Source organism: Onychomys torridus, chromosome 23, assembly GCF_903995425.1.
Source record: "Onychomys torridus chromosome 23, mOncTor1.1, whole genome shotgun sequence".
NCBI classification, from domain to species: domain Eukaryota; kingdom Metazoa; phylum Chordata; class Mammalia; order Rodentia; family Cricetidae; genus Onychomys; species Onychomys torridus.
Window position 1 is genome coordinate 40,262,462 of NC_050465.1, and position 23,833 is coordinate 40,286,294.

At 41.4% G+C, this 23,833-nt stretch overlaps 1 protein-coding gene across 2 annotated transcripts in view; it reads right to left on the reverse strand.

Moving 5' to 3' along the window:
* Window positions 1-23,826, reverse strand: part of Sf3b1 (splicing factor 3b subunit 1) — a 43,883-nt gene extending 20,057 nt beyond the window's left edge. The window contains exons 1-9 of one of the 2 annotated variants that reach the window (XM_036172914.1): window positions 23,683-23,826; window positions 16,277-16,443; window positions 14,906-15,010; window positions 13,830-13,944; window positions 11,945-12,024; window positions 10,438-10,608; window positions 1,761-1,998; window positions 365-577; window positions 36-157 (exon numbers count right to left, since the gene is read on the reverse strand). In XM_036172914.1, the coding sequence (XP_036028807.1) occupies window positions 36-157; window positions 365-577; window positions 1,761-1,998; window positions 10,438-10,608; window positions 11,945-12,024; window positions 13,830-13,944; window positions 14,906-15,010; window positions 16,277-16,443; window positions 23,683-23,710 (1,239 nt within the window). In that variant the 5' untranslated portion in view covers window positions 23,711-23,826. The other variant, XM_036172915.1, reaches the window with a different exon arrangement.
* Window positions 23,827-23,833: the final 7 nt, after the last annotated feature.

Below are 23,833 nucleotides of genomic sequence, written 5' to 3' on the forward strand. Positions count from 1 at the left end.
TACCAACATATTCATCATATATTCATCAGTAGTACCTTATATCCTTCTGGGAACATAGCATCTAATTCTTCATCAGAAAGGGGGCGGTTTCGCTCATCAATTTCTCTCTCCCATCGCCAAGCCTGAAGCTGTTCAGGAGTCATGCTCATTATGTGACCTACCAAAAAAGCCAAGTTTTAATGACCCACAGTGCAAGACTTTATCACTAAATAGGCCGTTACCTGATTGTTTTTATATTAGAAATGCAAATCAAAACACTTTTATATTCTTATTCTTAACAGAAAAGCTAGCACCCAGAAAAACCAGCAAAAAATGAAAACAGTTACAAGAGAACGCACAAACGATCTCCAATGAGTGTCTCTACCTGGAGTGGGGGTAGCCATGTTCATGGCTGGTGTGCCGATCGGGGTTTTCCCTGGAGTCAGGACAGGAGTGCTTCCCCCCATCTGACTAGCCGGCGTCTCATCCCAACGAGACTTTCTTTTACTTGCTCCAGGAGTGGGTGTTTCCCCGATAGAGTCTCCACCACGATCCGTCCGAGGAGTCTCAGCCCATCCACTTCCATGCCCAGGAGTATCTACAAAACAAAGAGTCAGTAAGACCACACTATGAACCACTTCTCAAACACTGCTTCCCCCACATTCAAGACGGTTAAGTTCAAAGGGAAGATATTCCAAAAACAAGATATACTTAAAAGTTTTGTTCGGTATTTTTGGGTTTCCTTTCCACTGACTACAAAGGTACCCACAGCTACCCACAGCAACTAATGAGAAACAGAAACTTGTGTTTTCATCCATAGGATCACTCTGTGGAACCATCCACTGTCTATCCTGAGTGTTCCAGCTACTCTCGTTAGACAGCCAACACTAGATTTAGGCAAATTTCTGAGACAGAACATAAAATAGAGGCTAGCAGGAGCCAGAAGGTGGTAGAGAAAAGAAAAGCATTGTTTAAAGGATGCAGTTTCTGTTTGGGTTACTAAAAAGAAAAAAGATACAGAAATGACCTATAGGCATAATTGTGCAACAGTGTCTGTTCAAAGCCACTAAATTGTGGACTTAAAAATTGATCTATTTCAACATACACACAGGAGGCTGAGGCAAGCGAATCACCAGGTGAAGGCTAGTGAGATGATATCCAAAACATTTTTTAAAGTTTAAAAAAAAAAAAAAAAAACACAAATTATCATCCTTTAAAAAAAAAGTACAAAATTTATCTTCTAGGTTCTTCCCTAACATCTTCAGCCTCTTCAAAGGGGGAAAGAATTATTGGGCACTCAATTTGCTATGTTCCTCTTTTTCTTTTAATTTCATCCGTTAACTTATTCACTGTGTATGCTGGAGAGCACACACCATGATGCACATATGGAGGAGGTCCAAGGTCACCTGAAGAGCTGGAGCTCTCCTACCATGTGGGTCCCAGGGACCAGAGCCCTGTACCCAGCACGGCTGGTGGTGAGCACCTTTATCACTGAGCATGTCATTCCCAAGGTGGAAGTTTATTAAGAAAAGATTTTAATACGGATTTAAGCTTGAGTGCTGAGACAAACAGTCAGGGAAGACAGTGTTACACACTCAGTGGGTTCAGACTTCTCAAAAGAGTCAACCTGCTCCACCTCCACAGGAGCTGGTTAGTTACACAGAAATTTATATTGTATTTATGTTTATACTAGAAAGTATAGACCTCAGCCTGAAACCCAACACTCAAGTCAACACTTCATCCAAACACTCGTCTGTCTCCACTCCTCAAAAAGTACCTACCTCTTTCTGTCTTGGGGGTCTCGTCCCATCTGTTTTTACGAGCGCTGGAGGTTGCACCGCCATGGCCTGGGGTTGCATGGCCTGGTGTATCGCCTCGTCCAGGAGTAGCAGCTCCCGCAGGTGTATGACTAGGTGTAGGGTCCCATATTTTTGAGCCCGGGGTTGCTCCGGGCGTTTCACTTCCTTTTGCACGACCTGGTGTCTCGTCCCATCTTAAAGAAGGGGTGTGCCCAGGGGTCTTAACAAAGCAGAAGAATTGTATTTTACAAACGTGTTAAACAAAAACCAAATAAATGTATCTGTAAGTTGCCTCCTATACTCAAAGTTAAAATAGGCTATCATTCTGCTTACTGTCTTACAAATGCTTATAATAAAAACCAATGTTCAGCTTTCATTTGGAACAATGAAAAAAGCCCTAGATCAAACCATTAAAACACAGGACTGCAAGATGGCTCAGCACTGGCTGCTTTTCCAGAGGACCTGGGTTCAATTCTCAGCACCCACATGATAGCTCACAACTGTCTGTAATCCAGTTCTAGGGGATCTGACACCCTCACACAAACATACATGCAGACAAAACACCAATGCACATAAAAATAGATCAACTGTTTAAAAAAAAAGCACTCACACATTCTGGGTTGTAAACTTTTGTAAATATATATTGTACTAGTAATTTGCCTAAGTTTGTTAAAGCTGACTCTGAAGGAGTTGCCCAACCCCTATTTGAGAGGCACTTCCTGGGTGGAGCTGAGTCCCTCCTACTACAACAGGAAGAGGAAAAGAGCAAAAGAGCAAAAGAGTAAAACACCATCCTTGAGAACAGCTAAGAGGTAAGCTATGGCCAGCAAATGTCACCTACTGTTAAACACTGTGGTGGTATTTTTAAAATTTTAGACAAAAAAGGGGGAAATGTGGTGGTACTGCATCCCCCGAAATATTATGCACCCTAATAAACTTATCTGGGGTCAGAAACAGAACAGCTACACTATTAAACATAGAGGCTAGGCAGTGGTAGCATACGCCTTTAATCCTAGCATTCCAGAGGCAGAAGCAGGTTCTGAGTTCAAGGCCAGCCTGGTCTACAAACTGAGTTCTAGGATAGCCACAGCTGCACAGAGAAACCCAATCTTGGAAAAACAAAGCAAAACAAAACAAAAATAAATAAAATAATTTATTTTAAAAAAAAGCCAGCTGTGATGGTGCACAATATTTCGGGGAACACAATGCCACCACACCACATGTTAAGCACGTCTGCACTATAGCAGGGAAGAAAAGGCACTCATGAAGGGAAAGCCACCTGAGGAACTAAGCTAACTGCCTCGGTTTCCCCAGCTGATTGATGTCTGCTGGATGTTGGAATGCCTTTGTGGATGATGTTACTTTTGTTTTTTCTCTTATTCAGGCTACTCCACCTGTCTCTTCTGGATATGATAAAACCCTCATTCAATGAAGTTTTATTTATCTACCGTACCTATCCATCTATTATTTATTATTGTTCTCTTATTCCTTTAAAAAATTTTTATTATAAAAAAAATTTGTAGCCGGGTAGTGGTGGCGCACGCCTGTATCCCAGCACTCGAAAGTAGAGGCAGGCGGATATCTGAGTTCGAGGCCAGCCTGGGCTACAGAGTGAGTTCCAGGAAAGGTGCAAAGCTACACAGAGAAACCCTGTCTTGAAAAACCAAAAATTTGTGTGTGTACACACGCACGCACGCACGCACGCACGCACGCACGCGCACACACACACCCCAAATGAATCAGACCTAAAGTACACAGCTGGAATAGCCATTTAGAATGGAAGCTGTGCAGCTTTCTTTTACTCTTATTTGCTGTACACTTAATAAACTCATTCAAAACCGAAAGCAAGGTAATTAAAATCATCTCCAAATCATACAAAATATCTTAAAATAGATGACTAAGAACTCTGTGGCTTTAGAAAATCTATGGAAGTTTGTCTATCTACATCTCCAATAGTAGACTTTCAGGTCTGATTTAAACTCATGCTTTCCAAGCTGGATCTCTGAGACACAGAACCTCTGGAAAAGAAGGAACATACTGTAGGAATTTTGTTTTTGTTTTTGAGACAGGGTTTCTCTGTGTAGCTTTGTGCCTTTCCTGGAACTCGCTTTGTAGACCAGGCTGGCCTCGAACTCACAGAGATCTGCCTGGCTCTGCCTCCCAAGTCCTGGGATTAATTTAAAGGCGTGTGCTACCACCACCTGGCAGGAAATACTTTTTAAAACATGTTATCAGCCAAAAGAAAAGTAAATCTCTGTAAGAGTGCCGAGCCAATCTGGTTTACATGGTTTCAGGCAACCCAGAGCTCTGGGCTACACACTGCTTTGATAGAAGCAAAGAACCACTGTTTGTAAGAGTTGATAGCTCCCAGAGCTGGCAGTAAAACTGTACCACCACTATGTTGGGAAGCTGAGGTGGGCAGAGCCACCAGCCAAAGCTGCTATGTTAGCCCTAATAATGCTGCAGTTTAAAACAATAGATTCACAATAAGGCAGATTCAGATGGAACAAGATTTTAAATGCTTTACATTGTGTGTAAAAATGTACGCAGGCTTGAAAGAGAGAGAAAAAGTAATATATACAGTTATATAAAGAAATAGTTTTTAAAAATAAAGTCTTTAAAGAGACAGTAAAGGTAGTACACAAAAAGTAAGCCACATAAAGATGGATATTACACAGAGAATCTGGATTATGTTGTCTTTAGGATTTTTAACTGCAGAAAAACATTTGATAATAAAAGCTGTTAAGTCAATATCTATATTTTAAGGTACCTTGACTTCAAAATTTGGATGTAAGGATATGTTCCTTTGGAAAGGAGGCTCTGCTTTTGTTTCCACAGAAAGCCAGGGGCTGTAGATTTGTTCCAGATAAGATACATCAGGTTTGACCAGCCAAGACCCCCTGAAGGTCTCCAATGACACCATAGCCCAGATGATCCAACATCAAGAATGGTTTCAAGGCAACTGGCTCAGACAATACACCCTCACGGACTACTCCATAATCCTAAAATTTTCTTTGTGTCCCCATAAAATACAGCGCCCCCCCTCCAGCAGGAAGTAGTAAGAGAAGCTACGCCCAAATTCCCAAATATACCAAGCTGGCTTTGGAAAGTGGCTCACTCCTTCTCTAAACCCAAACATACTGCTTTAAAAAAGAAAAAAGGTTGAGAAATACTTTTGTCCCATATCAGAAGAGGCCTCTGGTGTGGGACAGAGAAAAACATTATTATTTAAATAAGGTTGATTATAAATGTGATCTCTTTCTAAAGAAGAAAGGGGGATATGATATAGATATGACAGGACGAAATCTACTTTTTTTTTTCTGGAGCTGAGGACCAAACCCAGGGCCTTGCGCTTGCTAGGCAAGTGCTCTACCACTGAGCTAAATCCACAACCCTATTGAATCTACTTTTAAAGAGCAACAACTTGTATGAAATGTTTTACATTGGTATAGATTTTAGTTTATTGATACAAATTTAAAGTTGATTTTGTTATACTGTGTGTATATTTATACTCTTATTTAAGGTATTATGTTTGTATAGCTCATTTAAAATTATAATAGATAATTAAAAAATAGATTAATAATTAGTCATCTACGATAATCATACTTGTAGCCATGTTAAGTTTTCTAGGTATAAATAGATAGATTTTAGATAGACAGATAATCTTCAAACACTTCAAAGACCTACAGAATATGGCATTTAAAATGTTCTAAAAATTTAGACTTTCTGGACAATGAGACATGTCTGCTCCTGGCAGCACAGATTTACTTCAGAGAAGAGGATGGGCATCGAAGATACTCTATATGGAGTTTATCTTGTTCTTGGCAAAAAATAGCCATTTGGGCAAGAAACTGTTCTTGCCTGGACTGCTTGATCAACTGGACATGCAGGACCCATAGGAAGGTGACCACTGAACTTTGCTTGACAAAATGGTCCTTCAGGTTCCTGCTTCCCAGAGGAAACTGCCAAACATTCTACAGGACACAGAGAAAAGTAACTGAGAGACTCTAGGCCTGTGGGCTGAAGAGAGATGCCCCAACTTTACAGAGGGACTTTGGATAACTGTCCAGGCTACCAGCTGTCTGTCTACTCTTGCAAGACTCCTGAAAGTTGCTTGCGCCCTCCTACCATTTCCCAGGTAATATTACATCCTTCTGAGGTCTTTGATGTAGTTGATGACTAGATAGTTATAATTTCCTTGGTTATGATAAGAGGTAAGTTACGTATGAAACCCTAGACTCTCAAATATAGGATATCTTCTTTAATTTTGCCAAGTACAAATAGACTAGATATTATAAATAGACTAGATATTGTAACTGTAATTCTTGCTTGATAATTGTTTTGTTACTATGTTAAAGTTAAAACATTCCTTTTTGGGGAAAAAAGAAAAAGAAAAGGAGAAGTGCTGTGGATATGGTTTTGTATAAATAAAACACTGATTGGCCAGTAGCCAGGCAGGAAGTATAGGCGGGACAAGCAGAGAAGAGAATTCTGGGAACAGATAGGCTGAGTCAGGAGACACTGCCAGCCGCCGCCATGAGTACCAACATGTAAGATACTGGTAAGCCACAAGCCATGTGGCAAGGTATAGGTTTATAGAAATGGGTTAATTTAAGATGTAAGTACAAGATAACTAGAAGCCTGAGCCATTAGGCCAAACAGTTTAAATAATATAAGAGTCTGGCTTGGTGGGAGAGAAACTCTCCAGCTACACGGAGTTACATAGTGAGACTCCAATCTTTAAAAAAAAAAAGAGGTATTTGTGTGTATGTGAGTAGTGAGTCCATACATATCACTGAGCAAGCATGGGGATCAGAGGATAACCCATGAGTCTGCTGTCTCTTTCCACCACATGAATCCTATGTGTGGAACGCAGGCCGGCAGGCTCTGCAGCAAATACCTTTACCTACTATGATGCTGCCAGGATCTGTGGGAAGAAAAGACTAGGGGTAGATTGAAGTGAGACCCAAGAGTGCAGAACAGCTCAAATGTGCAGTGTCATGGTAGAGGTACAGGGAGGGATGAGGCAGCCCAGAAACCAGCTTGGAACTCATAATCCTGCCTCACCCTCCCTAGGGAGGGATTATAAGGATACAGCACCACATCAGCTAAAGAAGACTTACTCAGGATGGAAAAACTCTGGATAAGGTAAGTAACAAGAATGAATTATTTGCAATCTTAATTTGCTCTTCCTGTCCAAAGAAGACGTGGGAATAAGAATCCTCCTGCCATGCCTCCTACTTTCCGTAAATGAGCTGATGGGTCTGAGTCAGGATGGCTGTTATGGACAGCTCTAGCAAAGAGCCTGAGTTCGGTTCCTACTGCTACACTGGTGGCTCACAACCTATAACTCCAATTTTGACACCTTCTCCTGACCTCCACGGGTATCTGTACACGTGGTGTGCATTCACTGGCATACCTGTAACTAAAGGTAAATAAACCTTTTTTAAAAAATTACCACTTCTGTCTAGTTACAAGTACACAGCTAAGCTATTCTGAGTAAAACAAGTTTATCTTGGCTTTAAAAACTTAGCTCTGGGCTAGGCATGGTGGCACAAGACTTTAATCTCAGCAACTCAGGAAGAAGAGAGAAAAGAATCTCTGAGTCTGAGACCAGCCTGGTCTACAGAACAGTTTCAGGACAGCCAGGGATACACAAAGAAACACTATTTTAAAAAAACAAACCAGAACAAAACAAAACAAACCAACAAACAAGGGTGGGGGGTATCCAAGTTTAGTTCCCAGAACTTAAATCAGACAGCTCACAACACCAGCTTCAGAGGATCCAACATCCTCTTCTGGCCTTCACTGGCACTGTACCTCACACTTGCACAAACCCACACAGACACACATATATATACAAATAATAAAATCTTTTTTTTAAGATTTATTTATTTATTATGCATACTGTGTTCTGCCTGCATGTATGCCTACAAGCCAGAAGAGGGCACCAGATCTAACTACAGATGGTTGTGAGCTACCATGTGATTGCTGGGAATTGAACCTCAGGACCTCTGGAAGAGCAGCCAGTGCTCTTAACCTCTGAGCCAATAAATCTTGTTTTAAATTAGCTTTGAACATCAACAGAATTTAAATTAGGGATGAGTCAGAAGATGGCTCAGTGGGTAAAGGTACCTGACACCAAACCTTACAACTTGAATTCCATCACTGAGACTCTCTTGGAGAAAACCAACTTCTATGGCTTATCTCTGACCTCTACATGTGCACATGCACGTTCACATACACACACAAAATAAAGGGAAAAAATAGAAAAATAAATATAAGTAGTCATGAATTATGCATAGCAGGATCACATTCTCTCAATGAGAAAATGGAGAGTCCTCAGGATCTGTCTTAAACTTGGGAGGGTGCTGTGGATATCGCTCTGTACAAATAAAATTCTGATTGGTCAGTGGCCAGGCAGGAAATACAGGCGGGACAAGAGAGAAGAGAATTCTGGGAAGTGGAAGGCTGGGGGAGAGACACTGCCAGGCGCTGCCATGAGAAGCAACATGTAAAGACACCGGTAAGCCAGAAGCCACGTGGCAAAGTATAGACTAACAGAAATGGGTTAATTTAAGATAGAAGAAGTAGATAACAAGAAGCCTGCCACAGCCATACAGTTTCTAAACAATATAAGTTTCTGTGTGTTTACTTGGTTGGGTCTGAGCGACTGTGGGACTGGTGGATGAGAGAGATTTGTCCTGACTGTGGGCCAGGCAGGAAAACTCTAACTACAGGAGGGAGGGGGCCTCTTGAGTTGGAGCAGCAGGAAGTATTTGCTAGAAGGATTTACAGTGTGGAGATAAACAGAAAACACAGGATAGCCTCTAGCCTTCAGAGGGCCTGGAACCTATTCCAATGAGCCCTGACTGTCTCTGCCCTAGGGTATAAGTAGAAACGCCAACGGGGTAGAACAAAAGACCTCCCCCAGCACAGCCAAGTGCAGACATCTCAGACACCTGCACCCAGGCCTGTGGTCCATCATCCTCTCTGTGCAGACCGGCTGGGTAAAGCCACAAGGAAACCTGAAAATGGGCTCCCATATTAAACTAAACTGAAAACTATGCATTGGGTTTAATATAGACCAACCCTGAAAATGGGAAAATACTATTAGTTAAAGATGAGTTTTCCATGATATGTAAATAATACACAATGGGCTAAGCTAGAGCTATAGAGCTAACAGCAATTCAGAGCACAGTGACAGAAGTAGAGTCATTAAAACAAACTAGATCCTATCTGTACTTCCAAGTAGCACTAATAAGAGTGTGTTTCTGAAAAGGGTGAAGCAGAGTAAAGAGAAAAGGCTGACCACTGTGAATCCAGCAAGGGAGCAAGCCAAAGGGGCAGAAAGATGATATGGGAATTCATCATTTCCTCTTCAAAAAGAATTTTGAAATGTCAGCAAGGTATGGTGGATTGTACCTATAATCCCAACACCTGGCAGATAGAAGTGGGAGAACCGAGAGTTCAAAGTCATCCTTTCTCAGCTACAACATGACTTAAGGGTGAGCAAGCAAGACAGAGAAGAAAGGAATATAGAGCAATGATTTCTTAAGTACAGCTCTGTTTTGTGTGATGGAAAAGCCCCACAAATGGATATATCAGGACATAATATCATGACTGTAATAAATCAATACAATTAATGTAATCAATGAATATCATAAATATAATTATTGAATGAATACTGTGAATGTAATGAATACCACAAATTACTTAATATCATGAGTGTAATTAATGAATACCATGAATGTAATTAAAAAAATCAATCAATAAAAAGGGTGAGCCAGGCTACATGAGACCCTATCTCAAAGACAAAGAAACAAAAAAAGAAATACCTATTAAATATCCAAACCTGTCCAACTGAGACAAATATACAAGTCTAAGGAATGGAAGTGGACAGACTGCACACACCTTTATCCCAGCTCTGGGGACACAGGAGACAGATCTCTGTATGTTCAAAGCCAGCCTGGTCTAAATATCAAGTTTAAGGCAAGCCAGGGCTAAACAACAAGACCCCATCTAACCCTATCTTAAAAAAAAAAACAGAGAAAAGAAAAAGGAGGGCAAGAAGGAGGGTGGGAGAAATACCTCAGAGCTAACAACATTGACTCTGCCAGGTGGTAGTGGTGCACGCCTTTAATCCCAGCACTTGGTGGATCAATCTCAGAGTGGGGCTACCCTGGTCTATACAGCAAGTTCCAGGGTAGCCAAGGCTATAAGACAAAGCCTCGTGAATGAATGAAAGGAAGGAAGGAAGGAAGGAAGGAAGGAAGGAAGGAAGGAAGGAAGGAAGGAAGGAAAGAAGACAGAAAGACAGGGCGCTAAAGCTCAAAGAGAACAGTCCATTCCTCAGCATATGGAATGAACAAGGCCCCTGCCCCATTCGGGTACTGGGGTTGTAACATCTGATGTGACTGCAGTCAGAGATTGGTCATATTCAGGGTTAAATGAGATCAAAAGGGACAAGAAAATGGAATCCTTGCAAGACTGACAGAAAAGAGTTATGAGAAAACAGTGACAAAGTGTTCTCACTAGAGAGCACCCTGCTAGCAGTAAGATCCGGACTCTGACCCTCCATAAATGAGAAAATAAACCTCTGTCCCTTAAACCACTCCATGAAGAAAGATTTTAAAACGCAATAAAAAGGAGAAATTACCTCTGCCTGATCCCAACTTGACAGCTTTTTGGGAGTGGCGCCAGGAGTCTGGTCAGCCGTCTGGTCCCAGCGCCGCTTCCGTTTTGAGGGGGGCTGGGATGCTGCTGCCCCATTGACGACTTTTAGTTCTCCAGCTTTAGCTTTTTCTGCTAGTTGTTGCCTAATTTCTCTCTGAAAAACATTAGGAAGAGCAGAATACTTATCTTTCACGTTGTTTCATTAGAGGAAGAAACTCACAGGTACCAAGTATGCCTGAGATTCTGTTCAATTCCCAGCATCAAAAACGGGAAGAGGAAGAATTCTGTCGTTTTTATGCCACTAGTGCACTCATTTCTATTTAGTAAGTTGCTTAGTATTCCACTCATTTTCTTTCCTGTTCCTAGTTCTGGTACCGTTCCTTATCTTTGCTATTTTGTATTTGCAGTTCCACAGCACTGTCTTTCTTCCTAAACAGTATATAAGCAACTCTAGGATTTAACAGCCAACACTTTAAAGCTAGTGAAACAGATCTTACTGTAAAGTAAAATCTCTAGTCAGTAAATAAAAGACTGGGGACAGCAAGATGGCTCAGCAGGGAAAAGCAGCTGTCACTAAGCCTGACACCTACATTTGGTCCCTGGGACACACTGAGTAGGTCCCTGAGTAGAACAGAACTGCCTTCTGCCAGCTGCCCTCTGCCCCCATCAACCATGGAATATACCATGGCATAAGCATATACACACAAATAAATACATGTGATGAAGCAAAAATTACAAAAACCAGTTGAGGTTAGCTACCCAGCACTGCTTTTGTGTTAACACAGAATTAGTAAGCCAGAAAGATTACTCAGAATTCTTGATCTACATCCAAACCAAACGAGCAGCAGGGATTCTTTAAGAACTAATGTGACCCCCTAGCTCCCTGAGGTATACTAAACTCCCTACATACCTCCCCAAGCACATACACACACAGAGGTGACCAAAGAGCTCCAGAAAAATCAAAATATCAAGTTTCAAAGGTGATCTAATTCTGGGATAATTTTTTTAACTAAATTTGTAATTTTTACAAATGAAATACTACAGTCCAATCATGCTTGTTCTCACCTTTAATTCCAGCACCTGATAGGCAGAAATGAGTTTTAGGCCAGCCAGGGCTACATAAGACCATTTTTCAAAAAAAATGCCGGGCAGCAGTGGCATAGACCTTTAATGCCAGCACTACACCTCTCGGGAGGCAAAGGCATGTGGTTCTCTGAGTTCACAGAAAAAAAAAAAAAAAAGAAGAAACAATGCTTGGTGGTGGCACACACCCTTAATCTCAGCACTCAAGAGGCAGAGGCAAGAGGATCTTTGTGAGTTCAAGACCACCCTAGTCTACAGAGTGAGTTCCAGGACAGTCAGGGCTACACAGAGAAACCCCGTCTCAAGGGAAAGAAAATTGCTGTGAACACAAAACTAAACTATAAACAATTTCTCTCCAGCTCTCTTCAATCACTTCACAGCCATGACGCTGAGAAGTGAGTTCCTACCTCTTCCTTGGTCAGGTGTTGTTCCCGCATAACATCCATGTAAGTTCTGGCATTCATTTTAGGGTCAGGGGTCTTCCCTCCTGCAGAAAAGAACAGCAACAGGACAAGAGTACAATAAATAAAGGATATTAGGTTCAACTGATTTCTCTGCCCTGCTCTAATATTATGTTATTTCATAATCATTTAATTTATTTTTGGTGGAAAACTTTGATAATTATACATCTTACTTTTTATTGAGTTTGCTGACCAATTTAACCTGTTTGAACACAAACATATCTACAGCAGTTTAAAACAATTATTTTAATGCATAGATAAAGCAAATGACAGCAGAGTTTAGAGTCTTCAGAAGTGATGGGTTCCTGGGTTGCTAATCCGGAATACGTACACTTTCGTGCCTTTGTCTCCATCAGCAGTTCTCACTTCAAGCAGCAGAATAGAAGCCTAGAAAATTATCTCTTTGCCATTAGTAACACTCTGGAAAGATATTTATATTCAAAACATTACCTGTTGCAAGCTGTTAAAATCCTGACTACAGTAACTGACTACCTAAGTTCTCCATACAGTGATCTAAACAGTTGTAACTCAGAAAATCTAATATACCTACAATCTTACTCTCATGTCACATTACTAAAAAGGGCTTCATGCTTTTTAAAATTTCTTTCTTGACCCAAAATATAATTCTATTTCTTAGAAAGTACAATTACAACTGGAAATATATTACTTAAGATATATTGTTTCTACCAGTTATTACAATGCACACAAAAGAAAAGTGGTGTACAAAGAGATGTGTTAGTCTCTTGATTCAAGTTTCAGTATTTGCTTTTCAAACTGCAAAATATCTTAAAGAAGCCCAAACATTATATAACAAGATCAACAAAGGCACACTATGCTTTAGAAATGTGATAATTAGCTATACAAGTAGTATAGCATTAAAATTTAGGACAAAATAATAAAGTTCTAAGACATCTCCTATGCTGACGATCATGCCCAATTGGTAGTGTCATTCTTTCTGACACTAGCTCTGATAAGACTTCCTTTGGAATACTTTTTCACCATAATCTAGAGAGGATGTGTTGAACTGCACCCTTAAGAATGCAGACAGGACTGGCATATAGCAGTACTGCTGTAGGAAAGAAATTAAGGACAGTTAGTATGGGCCTGTGAATTCTGACATACATGTTTAAATCAATTACAATTATGCAAGTAAAGAAAAGAATATCCCTATTAGTTCATGCAGGCTGAAAGTCTACCTTGTGAACCTGCAGCAGATCTATTTTAACCAGGCACTTAGTTTTGAGGGTGGGACTCACTCACGCACCCGAGGAGAGCTTCCATCAGGCTCACTATGCCCCTTGCACACTACAATTAGCAAAACAGACTCCAACTATTACAGACACCAAAGTCTTTGTACGTAACTTCTGTTTTAACTACACATTTGCATAGAGCAAAGTAGGTGCATTTACTAAGCTTTAAGGCTATGAGGGGACTCTAGTGTGAGAAACAATTTCTCAAAAGTAACAATTCAAAACTCTAGAATTTGGAATGGAAACTTGCAATAATTTGATAGTATTTTGAGCAGAAAACCACATTTGTTCAAAGTATACCAAGAGTACCCAAAACAAAAGTAAAAGAAAAACCTTTAACCCTTTGCGTTTCTATGGCATTGGCTCATTATTTTCTTGTCCTTCTACCTGGAAAGAAAACTTGCATTATAAAGATGAAGACTATGGCATCTGTGACTTCAACCAAATCTATACAAATCTATAAGGGGGTCTTTAAAAAAACAAAAGCAAATTCATAAGCATGCCAAAAAAAATCAAAGGGCTAAAGACAACTTAATTAAAATAAATTTCTGAATACTTATAGAAAAGTGGGAAAAAATTACCATCTGCAAAAGGATCAAGACGCTCTGGGGAAATTATCATGGTCCGCCTATGCTTTTTGTACTCATCTTCCCGGTCTGCAATCTTTGGAGGACGGTGTTCAGCAAATGGGTCATACTGGAAAAAGGATAGTCTCATTTAATGCCCACTCTATCACATGGCCAATACCTCCCCACCAGACACACATCAAATAAACAAACCATTTATGTAAAAATGTTATCATTTTTACTATTTTCTACAGAGAAAATATTTTCCAGTTTCAAATAACTCTGGACTTTTGAATTATGACCTGTTTTTAATGTTCAAGCTATCTGTGTGTTATTTCTCTCGCAGTTATACATAAAATGTTTTACATTAAAAAAGGACAGCTGGGCGTTGGTAGCACACGCCTTTAATTAATCCCAGCACTCGGGAGCAAAGCTACACAGAGAAACCTTGTCTTGAAAAACAAACAAACAAACAAACAAAAAAAAAAAGGACAAATACTATAGAATTGTATTACATGAAATATATAGACTATATACATTCATAGAGACAGAAGACTAGACATTATCTCAAGATGGATAAGAAAGGAATGTAGAGTAATGATTTCCTAAGTACAGAATCTCTGTTTTATGTGATGGAAAAGCCCCACAAATGGATAGCAGTATCAGGACATAATATCATGAATGTAATAAATCAGTACAATTAATGTAATTAATATCATAAATATAGTTATTGAATGAATACTGCGAATGTAATCAATGAATACCACAAATGTAATTAATAGCATTAATGTAATGAATATCATGAGTGTAATTAATATCTTGAATGTAATTCATGCCACTGAATTATGAACTTAAAAATGGTTACAACTGCAAAAAAATAAAAAATATAAAAAAAAGAAAGAAAAAGTGTGTGTGGCTGATCAGTTTACAGAAGTCAACGCTTCATGAATGATCGCCTTTACAAAATAGTTCTTTCTGACTCTCCCAAGTCAGCTCTTCTCTCAAAATAGTCTCAGAACTGACTGCTAAAACGTCTGTGCTTCCACTAGACCTCAGTCCGTGTTTGTGGACTGAATCGACTCTGAAGTCACCTGTTCTGTTGACTGCGGTATGTCATTAAGCAACGCCACAGGGGCGTGATACCCCGGCTTCTTCTGGCCAAGCAAGCTTGTAGATGATGAGTAGTCATCGTCATCCTGCAATGGAACACCCCAAAGTTAGACAAAACGCCACAACTTAACAATGTCTAACTCATGGTTGATTTCAGACTCTTCACTGTATTCAATCACAGAAATGAGTGAACAGTAACTGTTATCAACTGTACTGACTTCCTTAACAGTATGCTTACACAGCAACATATGCTCTTTCTTTTCTAGTATAAAAAGTGTACAGCTTGTTAACTCTCAAGAAATCGTATCCATAAATTCACTTTAAAATGAAGACACTTGTTTCTTAGCTTCTAGAACATGCAGGAGAATGGCGTGCTAGGACAAGGGTGGTAGTGCCAACACTGAATTCCTAATCCTAGCACTCGGTTAGGGACAGTATGAACTAACACTGTCTCACACGCACACATGCACATACACAGAGGGTAGGGGACATCCTCTGCAAACACTAGTCTCCCATCAGCCTCTAGAATTTCATCTTTGGGACAATCACATAAACACCTTTCTACCAAGGGGAAAAAGTGCCAGTGACAAAGATGTGACTTGAATTTTACAAAAATAATCAGTTTGAGCCAGGCACTGGGGCGGGGTGAGGTGGGGGGGAGCACTAGGGGCACACATTTAATCCCAGCACTTAAGAGGCATGGTCTACATGGTGAGTTGAAGGCCAACTAAGGTTATATAATGAGATCCTGTCTCAAAACAAAACATCATCAACAGCAAGTTTGATAATCTGTATAAATTTTGTCTAATTGTAATCATGCAAAACAGATTAAATAGCTATTTCACCAAATTTGAATGTTTGAGATGGTCAAAAGAAAAGCTACGTAGAATTTACATAAAAACCTTTGATGTTCTATTTTTGTTCAGTCAAAATGGAACATCTGTGCGTTCAAGGCCAACCCAATCTATAAAATGAGTTTCAGAACAGCCAGGGCTACACAAAGAAACCCTGTCTTGGGGAGGTAGGGAGAGATCAAAACTGAGCACTTCAGGAAGTATCTGAGGGCATGGAGAAGGCTCCAGCATTCAAAAGGCAAAAAATAGGCAGATCCTGAAAAACTGTATCAAAAAATGGGGAGTAACCACCTTCAGTCCCAGCAGCTGGAAGACAAGACAGTTTGAGGCCAAGCATGGCCAGTCTACATAACCAGTTCCAGGTCAGCTAGGATTACACAGCAGGGGGAATGAGGTCCTCTGTCCTTTTAACCATGCAACTCAAACAGAAAAATCCCCTGTTTCTTAACTTTTTCAAAAACAAAAGCAAAAATGAAAACCTTGCCTCTTACAACTTACATCTTCAAGTTCAGTTGCAGCAATTGATGTCACGTATCCAGCAAACCTGCTGTCACTTCCACCATAAATTTCTTGGTCATAATAACCTGTGGAATCAAGGCCCACTCCTTGGGCTTCATCAAGAGCTGCCTTCTTGCCCTGGATTTCTCGAATCTGTGCTTCAATATCTGTAAGAAAGAAAACAAACAATTTCATATTCTAAAGAGCTCTTAATAAGACCTTATTAAGTAACTTGACCATGAAAGAGGTTAAAAGAGTAGTCCATCTACACATCTATTTCATCCCTTACCTCAACAGATGACAGAAACCCAAAGATCTGATTTACTGTGTCATCAACTACAACTTACACTAACCATTAGAATGGGCTATCAAAATTAATTGAGAAATTCTAAACCTTCCCCTAACTGAAAAATTACACTAAAATATGTATTTATTATTAGCATGTGCGGCACTTGTACAAATGTGTAGAGATCAGACACTTGAAAACTGGGTTCTCTCCTACCTTTACATGTTCTAGGAATCAAACTGAAGTCATTAAGTTTGTGTGCAAGTGACTTGGTGAGCCATCTCTGGCAGCCAAAAAAATTAAACTGTTGATGTTCACCAGGGACCAGAGATATACTCACAATTATTTAAACTTACCACTACCAGAATTGATCTAGAGACATAATTCAATGGTGCATAACTTGCTGAGCATTGTATAATCTGATACTCAGCCTCATGTATTATAGCACAAAATAAAACCCATTATTAGAGCTATAAAACCAACAGTATGAATCACTTCCCTGCCTTTTGGCTAAGATTAAGTATAAAAAAGCATTAAACTGAGCACAGTACAGCCAGCAAAATGGCCCAGCAGATGACAAACCTGTTGGTAAGCCATCTCCTTCTACTTGCTAGGTCAAGGCCTGCTTCACAACTGTACAGTAGGTTCCAGGTTAGCTAGCCCCAAACCTTCTAGCCAATTCTCCTGTTTTTGTTTTCCATCTTGCAGTAAGAGTATTTGAGGTTATACATCCACTTTTATGCATCTTTCTACATGAGTTCCTGGGATCAAATTCCTAACTGCTAAGATTACATATGTGACTTAGCATGGCCAGCACTCTTTAGTTTTCTCTTCAATTCACTCTAATTGGGTGTACTAGAATGAAACTTCCTAGCACTACATAAACAAGTATAACAACTCCCAATTTGTAACTCCAGAAACCCAGAAGAAGAGAAGCACTGTCAGAATAACCTAATTTGAGCTACATTTTCCTGGTTTGTTTTTTGTTATCTTTTTCCCCCCCTAGTTTTTTGAGATAGGGTTTCTCTGTAGCTTTGGAGCCTGTCCTGGAACTCACTCTGTAGACCAGGCTGGCCTCGAACTCACAGAGATCCACCTGCCTCTGCCTCCCGAGTGCTGGGATTACAGGCGTGCGCCACCACCGCCCGGACACTATTATCTCTTTTGATTAATATTTATATTTTAAAATTTAAAAACTGAGTATGTGGTGGTATATGCGTTTAATTACAGCACTTGGGAGGAGGGAGAGCAGAGGCAGGTGGGGCTCTGTGAGTGTGGGGCCATCCACCAGGTCTACATAGTGAGTTCCTGGACAGTTAGGGCTATGTAACGAGAGAGACAGAGAAAGACAGAGAGACAGATGGGGGAAGAAGGGGAAAGGGAGCGGAAAGGGGGGGAAGGGAGGAGAGAGGAGGGGAAGGGAGGGGAGGGGAGGGGAAGGATAGTTGAAGTACATACAGAATGATAGAGAATGTGCTTAGGAAAAAAATTTAAATCTCTACCCACTCTATTTATGCCTGGTACTGTTTTAGTGCCTCTAGTATGTCCTAGAGGAATACTAGTAGACCTCTTGGTAGTTGGGAGAACTGGCTAACATGTGGTAGTTAGGAGAACTGGCTAACATCAGTGCTCTTTTCTGAAATACTCAAGGCTTTTCTCCTTCACACTATGCACCTAACACTTTACTTGGGTGGTAGTTTGTGCTTTTGTGTGTATGTTTTGAGACAGGTCTCCCATGTAACCCTTGACTGACCTGGAATTTTTACAATGTACACAGGCTGGCCTCAACTTGTGTGAAATCTTCCTTACCTGGCCTCACAAATACTAGGGTTTCAAGCAGAACCACTAGAATTAAGTTTGGGGTTTGTTGTTGCTGTTGGTTGGTTTTTCTGGAGGAAAGGGTTATTTTGACAGGGTCTCACTAGGTAGCCTTGGCTATCCTTGACCTCAAGAGTTTGGCCTGCCTCTGCCTTTTGAGTGCTAGAATCAAAGATGAGTGTGGCTCTGATTTAAGCTTTTGAAGGAATCACAACTACCACTTCTATCAGACTCTGGAAGGAAGTAGATATGAGCAATGAAGGAGACCCTTCAAACAAAACAGAAAAAAGGCCAAAAAAAAGTAAGGGAACATTTCCAAATAAGGAAGACACAACCATAACCTATTTCTATACAAAAATAGTCATTTCCCTTCTAAGATTCAAGTGGTAGCCATTACTTTAAAAATAAACAAGATGCCGGGTGGTGGTGATGTACGCCTGTAATCCCAGCACTCAGGGATATTGAGTTACCCCAGTAAATTCAAATCCAAGTCCCATTCTCAATTACTCCAATAACCAAAGAATGACTGCCTCCAATGAAATGATTCAATGACTTTCTTAAAACACAAAAGTCATCTGTGGGATGGAGAGATGGCTCAGCCAGTAAGAATGCTTGCTTAGGACCTAAGTTCATTCAAACCCAAAAGCCATGTTAAGAAGACTGGGCATAGTCATGCATATATCTGCAACTGCAGTCCAGAGAAGGAGGGAGGGGATGTTAGGGCGCTGGTGACCAGCATAGCTCCAGGTTCAGTAAGATACCCTGCTCAAAGAAATAAGCCCAACTGTCTCCCTTTGACCTCCATAAGCATCTGTGACTGTATGCACAAGTGGGGGTGCCTACACACATACATATATAACACACATACTTGCTTGCGTGGATGCATACACACACACAAACACACACAAATAAATAGTAACTTATTTGGGGGAAGGAAGATGGCACTTTATTCTATACTTACTGAGAAACCAAAATGAAATCTTGCAGTTTCTAAAGCCTTCCAAATCTGATGCTAAACCAACTTTTCCTCTCAATGCAGAAGGTTCTCAAAACTATAAGCTACTGCCTACCTGTCTGACCAAATAGATGTACTAAAACTGAGTTTTAAAATGCCAATTTTCAAAGTAAGGGTATAATTCAATGGTAAATGTTTCTGTAGCAAAAACTACAGAATCCTAAGGTTTAATCCCCAGCTGAAGGGAGCGGGGAGGGTGAAAAGGGAGAGGGGAAGAGATGAAGAGAGGGAGAGATGGAAGAGGGAGAGATCTTAAAGGTATAGTGATACATGCCAAAAATCCCAGTGTTCATAAGCCAAAGAATTCCTCCAAGTTTGAGGCCAGTTTAAGATACAAAGTGAGGCCGGTGAGGCCTTTATTAATGCCAGCACTCCAGAGGCAGAAAAAAAGCAAACCTCTGACTTAGAGGCCAGAGATCCAGGTCAACCAAGGGTTATATGGAGAAACCCTGTCTGGAAAAAACAAAAACAAATCAAAAAACCAAACATACAGAGTAACCAGCCAGCCATGGGTATACAGTCATTTCATTCAAAACAAAAGAGAAGTCCTGCAAGATGGCTCAGCAGCTAAAGGCACTCAAAGCACTCCTGAAGACCTGTTTAATCCCAAACTGTCTCTAACTTCCACATGGATAGACTCAAGAATACATAAACACACAATAAATAAATATAAAGAGAAAATCAAAATAAAAAACAAATATCCTGTTTATGTGACGCTTTTCCCATAAAACCATGGGTATGCCTAAGTAGTTAAAAAAAAAAAAAAAAACAAAAACAAAAAACCATCCTGGGTGTGGATTCACATATGCCTACAATCTCAAGGCCAGTTTGGACTACAACAAACCTTTCCCCAAAAATAATAAAATCCAACATATGTTAATCTATCAAATAAATGTTGATTTAACACTTGAATACCTATTATTGACCAGATACTAGAGCTATCAAGGCATATAATTTTTGTTTTGTTTTGTTTTTTGAGACAGGGTTTTTCTGTAGCTTTGGAGCCTATCCTGGACTAGCTCTGTAAACCAGGCTGGCCTCAAACTCACAGAGATCCACCTGCCTCTGCCTCCCGAGCGCCACCACTACCCGGCTCAAGGCATATATAATTCTTGTGTAAAACAATATTAGAAGAAAAACTTTAATGAGGTTATTCTGATTAAGGGTGAATGTGCTTCCTGCCAAGCCTGACAAACCTATATCATGGAAAGAGGGAACAGACTCTTGCAAGTTATCCTCTGAACTCTGCAAAGCAAATGTAAGTATAAAAAACTTTCAAAAACACTATTTTAGCCAGGCACATGATGATGTACACCTTTGATCCCAGCACTTGGGAAGTAGAGGCAAGTTAATGAATGTCTTAAGAGACCAGCCTAGTCTACCAAGAGAATTCCTGGTTAGACAGAACTACATAATGGAGAGACGTAATTCTGTCTCAAAAAGAAAAACAAAAACAAAACAAAGCTCAAGACTAGCCTGATCTACAGAGTGAGTTCCAGGATAGCCAGGGCTAGAGAGAAATTCTGTCTTAAAAAGGGGTGGAGGGCAGTGGTGGTGCACACCTTTAGCCCCAGCACTGGGGAGGCAAAGGCATGAGGATCTTTTTGAGTTGAGGCCAGCCCACCTGGTCTACAGAGCAAGGTCCAAGACAGCCAAGGCTACACAGATAAACCCCATCTCAACCATCCCACACCAAAGACAACTATTCTAAGACAATAAAAATATTTTTACAGCCAGGCATTGGTGGCACACACCTTTAATTCCAGCACTCGGGAGGCAGAGGCAGGAGAACCTCTAAGTTCAAGGCCAGCCTGGGCTACAGAGTGAGTTCTAGGAAAGGCACAAAGCTACACAGAGAAACCCTGTCTCGAAAAACAAATTTTTTTTACTGAGGGCCATAGTCCTCAGGAAAAGCAACTAATTTTGCTCCATGGTATAGAAATGGCTTAAAGACAACTGTAGCCGGGCAGTGGTGGCGCACGCCTGTAATCCCAGCACTTGGGAGGCAGAGCCAGGTGGATCTCTGTGAGTTCGAGGCCAGCCTGGGCTACCAAGTGAGTCCCAGGAAAGGCACAAAGCTACACAGAGAAACCCTGTCTCGAAAAACAAAAAAACAAAACAAAACAAAACAAAGACACCTGTAAAAACCTATATTCTTGAAGGTGGTGTGGCACATGCCTTTAATCCCAGCACTTGGGAGGCAGCAGCAGGTGAAACTCACAGGGAAACCCTGTCTCAAACAAAACTAAACTAAACAAAACAGACAAAAACTATATTCTCCAGGAAAATGTCATAAGGGAAAAAGAGGCCATGCAAATGCTGTATACAGTTCTACTAAAAAGTTATCACCCTGCCAGGCAGTGGTGGTGCACACCTTTAATCCCAGCACTTTGGAGACAGAGGTAGGTGGATCTCTGTGAGTTCAAAGTCAGCCTGGTCTACAGAGGGAGTTCCAAGACAGCCAGGTCTACAGAGGACTGTCTGGGTAGGAAGGAGGGACTATCACCTTCTAACTTGTACCTAGCTGTGACATACAGTAACCTGCTTTCAAACAGCATTTGTACATTTTTATAAAAATACCAATTTCTGCTAATGAACTACAACTAACCAACCAACAAGTTTAGCTGGAGCTTCTACAATGAAAAGGCAAAACCAAAAACTTTACATTCATCTTAACAGGGGTATGCTACATGGAAGATATCAATAAGCCAACAATCAAAGCTACAAAACCCATAAGCAAACAACATTTTAGAGGATGGGGCTCCATCTATGCTGCTATGGAAAGGCCATCACGGACAGTGAAACTTCGCAGTGGGACTGGCTGCTTTGGTGTCAACCACGCTCCTGTCAGTAAACCCCTCCCCCTCACTCCATGCTCTGCAAGCCCAATAAAGTCACTGGTTCCCCAGAATGAAAAAAAAATAAAATAAATTAAATAACCTACCTCGGACAGAACAAAAACAGAAACATTTTTAAATTTTCTAATTACTTTGCCAACAATGTCTGAGATAGTCTAAAGGCAAAGAGTAACACCAAAACATTTCTGGCTTTAAAAGGTGTCGACACTTTCAGCTTCTCAAATATCCCAACTATCATCACCTTTTGGTCCTAAGCACTCTCCAGATTCAGATCCGAATTCCTTCCTTACACCTACCACAGCAACGGTTCATTCGCATCTTCCACGACGCACCGCCTTGTTACACGATGTTCCCAAGTGCTCAGACGTCCTCCCCTAATTTAAAACTGATTGATCCTTTTAGATCAGCGCCGCGTCACCACCTCTCAAAAATAACTAAAGCATAAGATTAACGGTTCCGTTACCAAGCTTCTCAGAAAGTACTGGCTTTACTTCTCCGTACACATTCCTTTGATTTCCTAAGAAAATTAAGATTCGCACATCTGTTTCCCTATCAAACTGTCAAATTTCCGATATCCTTATTTTGTTACCTCCCATACTAGACCATATACACTTAAAAGGGATGTGTTTAGTGGCTCTTAGAGGCCATGTTGTCAGCGTACATTGTGGTTTCTAAGCCAGGAACCAAGAAACAGGGTTTCAACTTCTCACACTTCGATCCCTTCCTGTCTTCTCTGTGGTTCTTTTCTTATGGAATTCCAGGATGACCCTAACTGTGTTTCCTCTGTATACCATAAAATGATCAAGTACCCTGAAAGCTTGTGCAACTGATTAAAAAAAATCTGCCTTTTGGTTTTTTTTTTTTCTTTCTCCCGTCCGATTCTCCAACTATCAGTCCTCAAAGGAAAAACACGACACGAACGTGATTCAAGGAGTAAGCGACCCGATTTTACGCCGGAATCATTTCGTGCACGAACCACCACCACATCACCTAGCGGCTTGGAGACGCCGGCATCCCCGAGGTTTGGAGGAATAAAGGCCGGCGTCCAAGCCGACTCCGTTAAGAGCAGCCCGAAAGCGGCTGCCGACAGCCAGGGCTTTCCCGGTGCAAACTGCCAACGGCAGCGCCCAGGGGGGGCGAGAGACGCCCCTCCCACGTCCGCCTCCCCCGCTCGCTCCCCCGGAGCCCTCCCGAGCCAGCCCCAGAGACCTCGGCAACACCAGCAGCCGGCGCGGAACAAAGCGCCGGTGCCCGAGTGCGAGAGGACGCCATTACGCGGGCAGCGGGCCTGCGCCGGGCCGCCGAGCAGGCCCCGCCGCGCGGACTCGGCCCAGACCGGAGAGGCCACGCGAAGACGCCGAAAGCCAGCAGAGGGGACCGCGGCAGGCTGGCGGCCGGGGACGCGCGTGGGAAGGCGAAAGCCGCTTACCTTCGTGAGTCTTGGCGATCTTCGCCATTTTGTCCGCTCGAACACACAGACGGAACTGGCGCTCCCAAGGACTTCCGCTCGCCGCCGCCGCCACCCACCAACAGGGGAGCTGCGCTCTGAGCGTGCGCACACCGGGACGCAAGCCGCACTC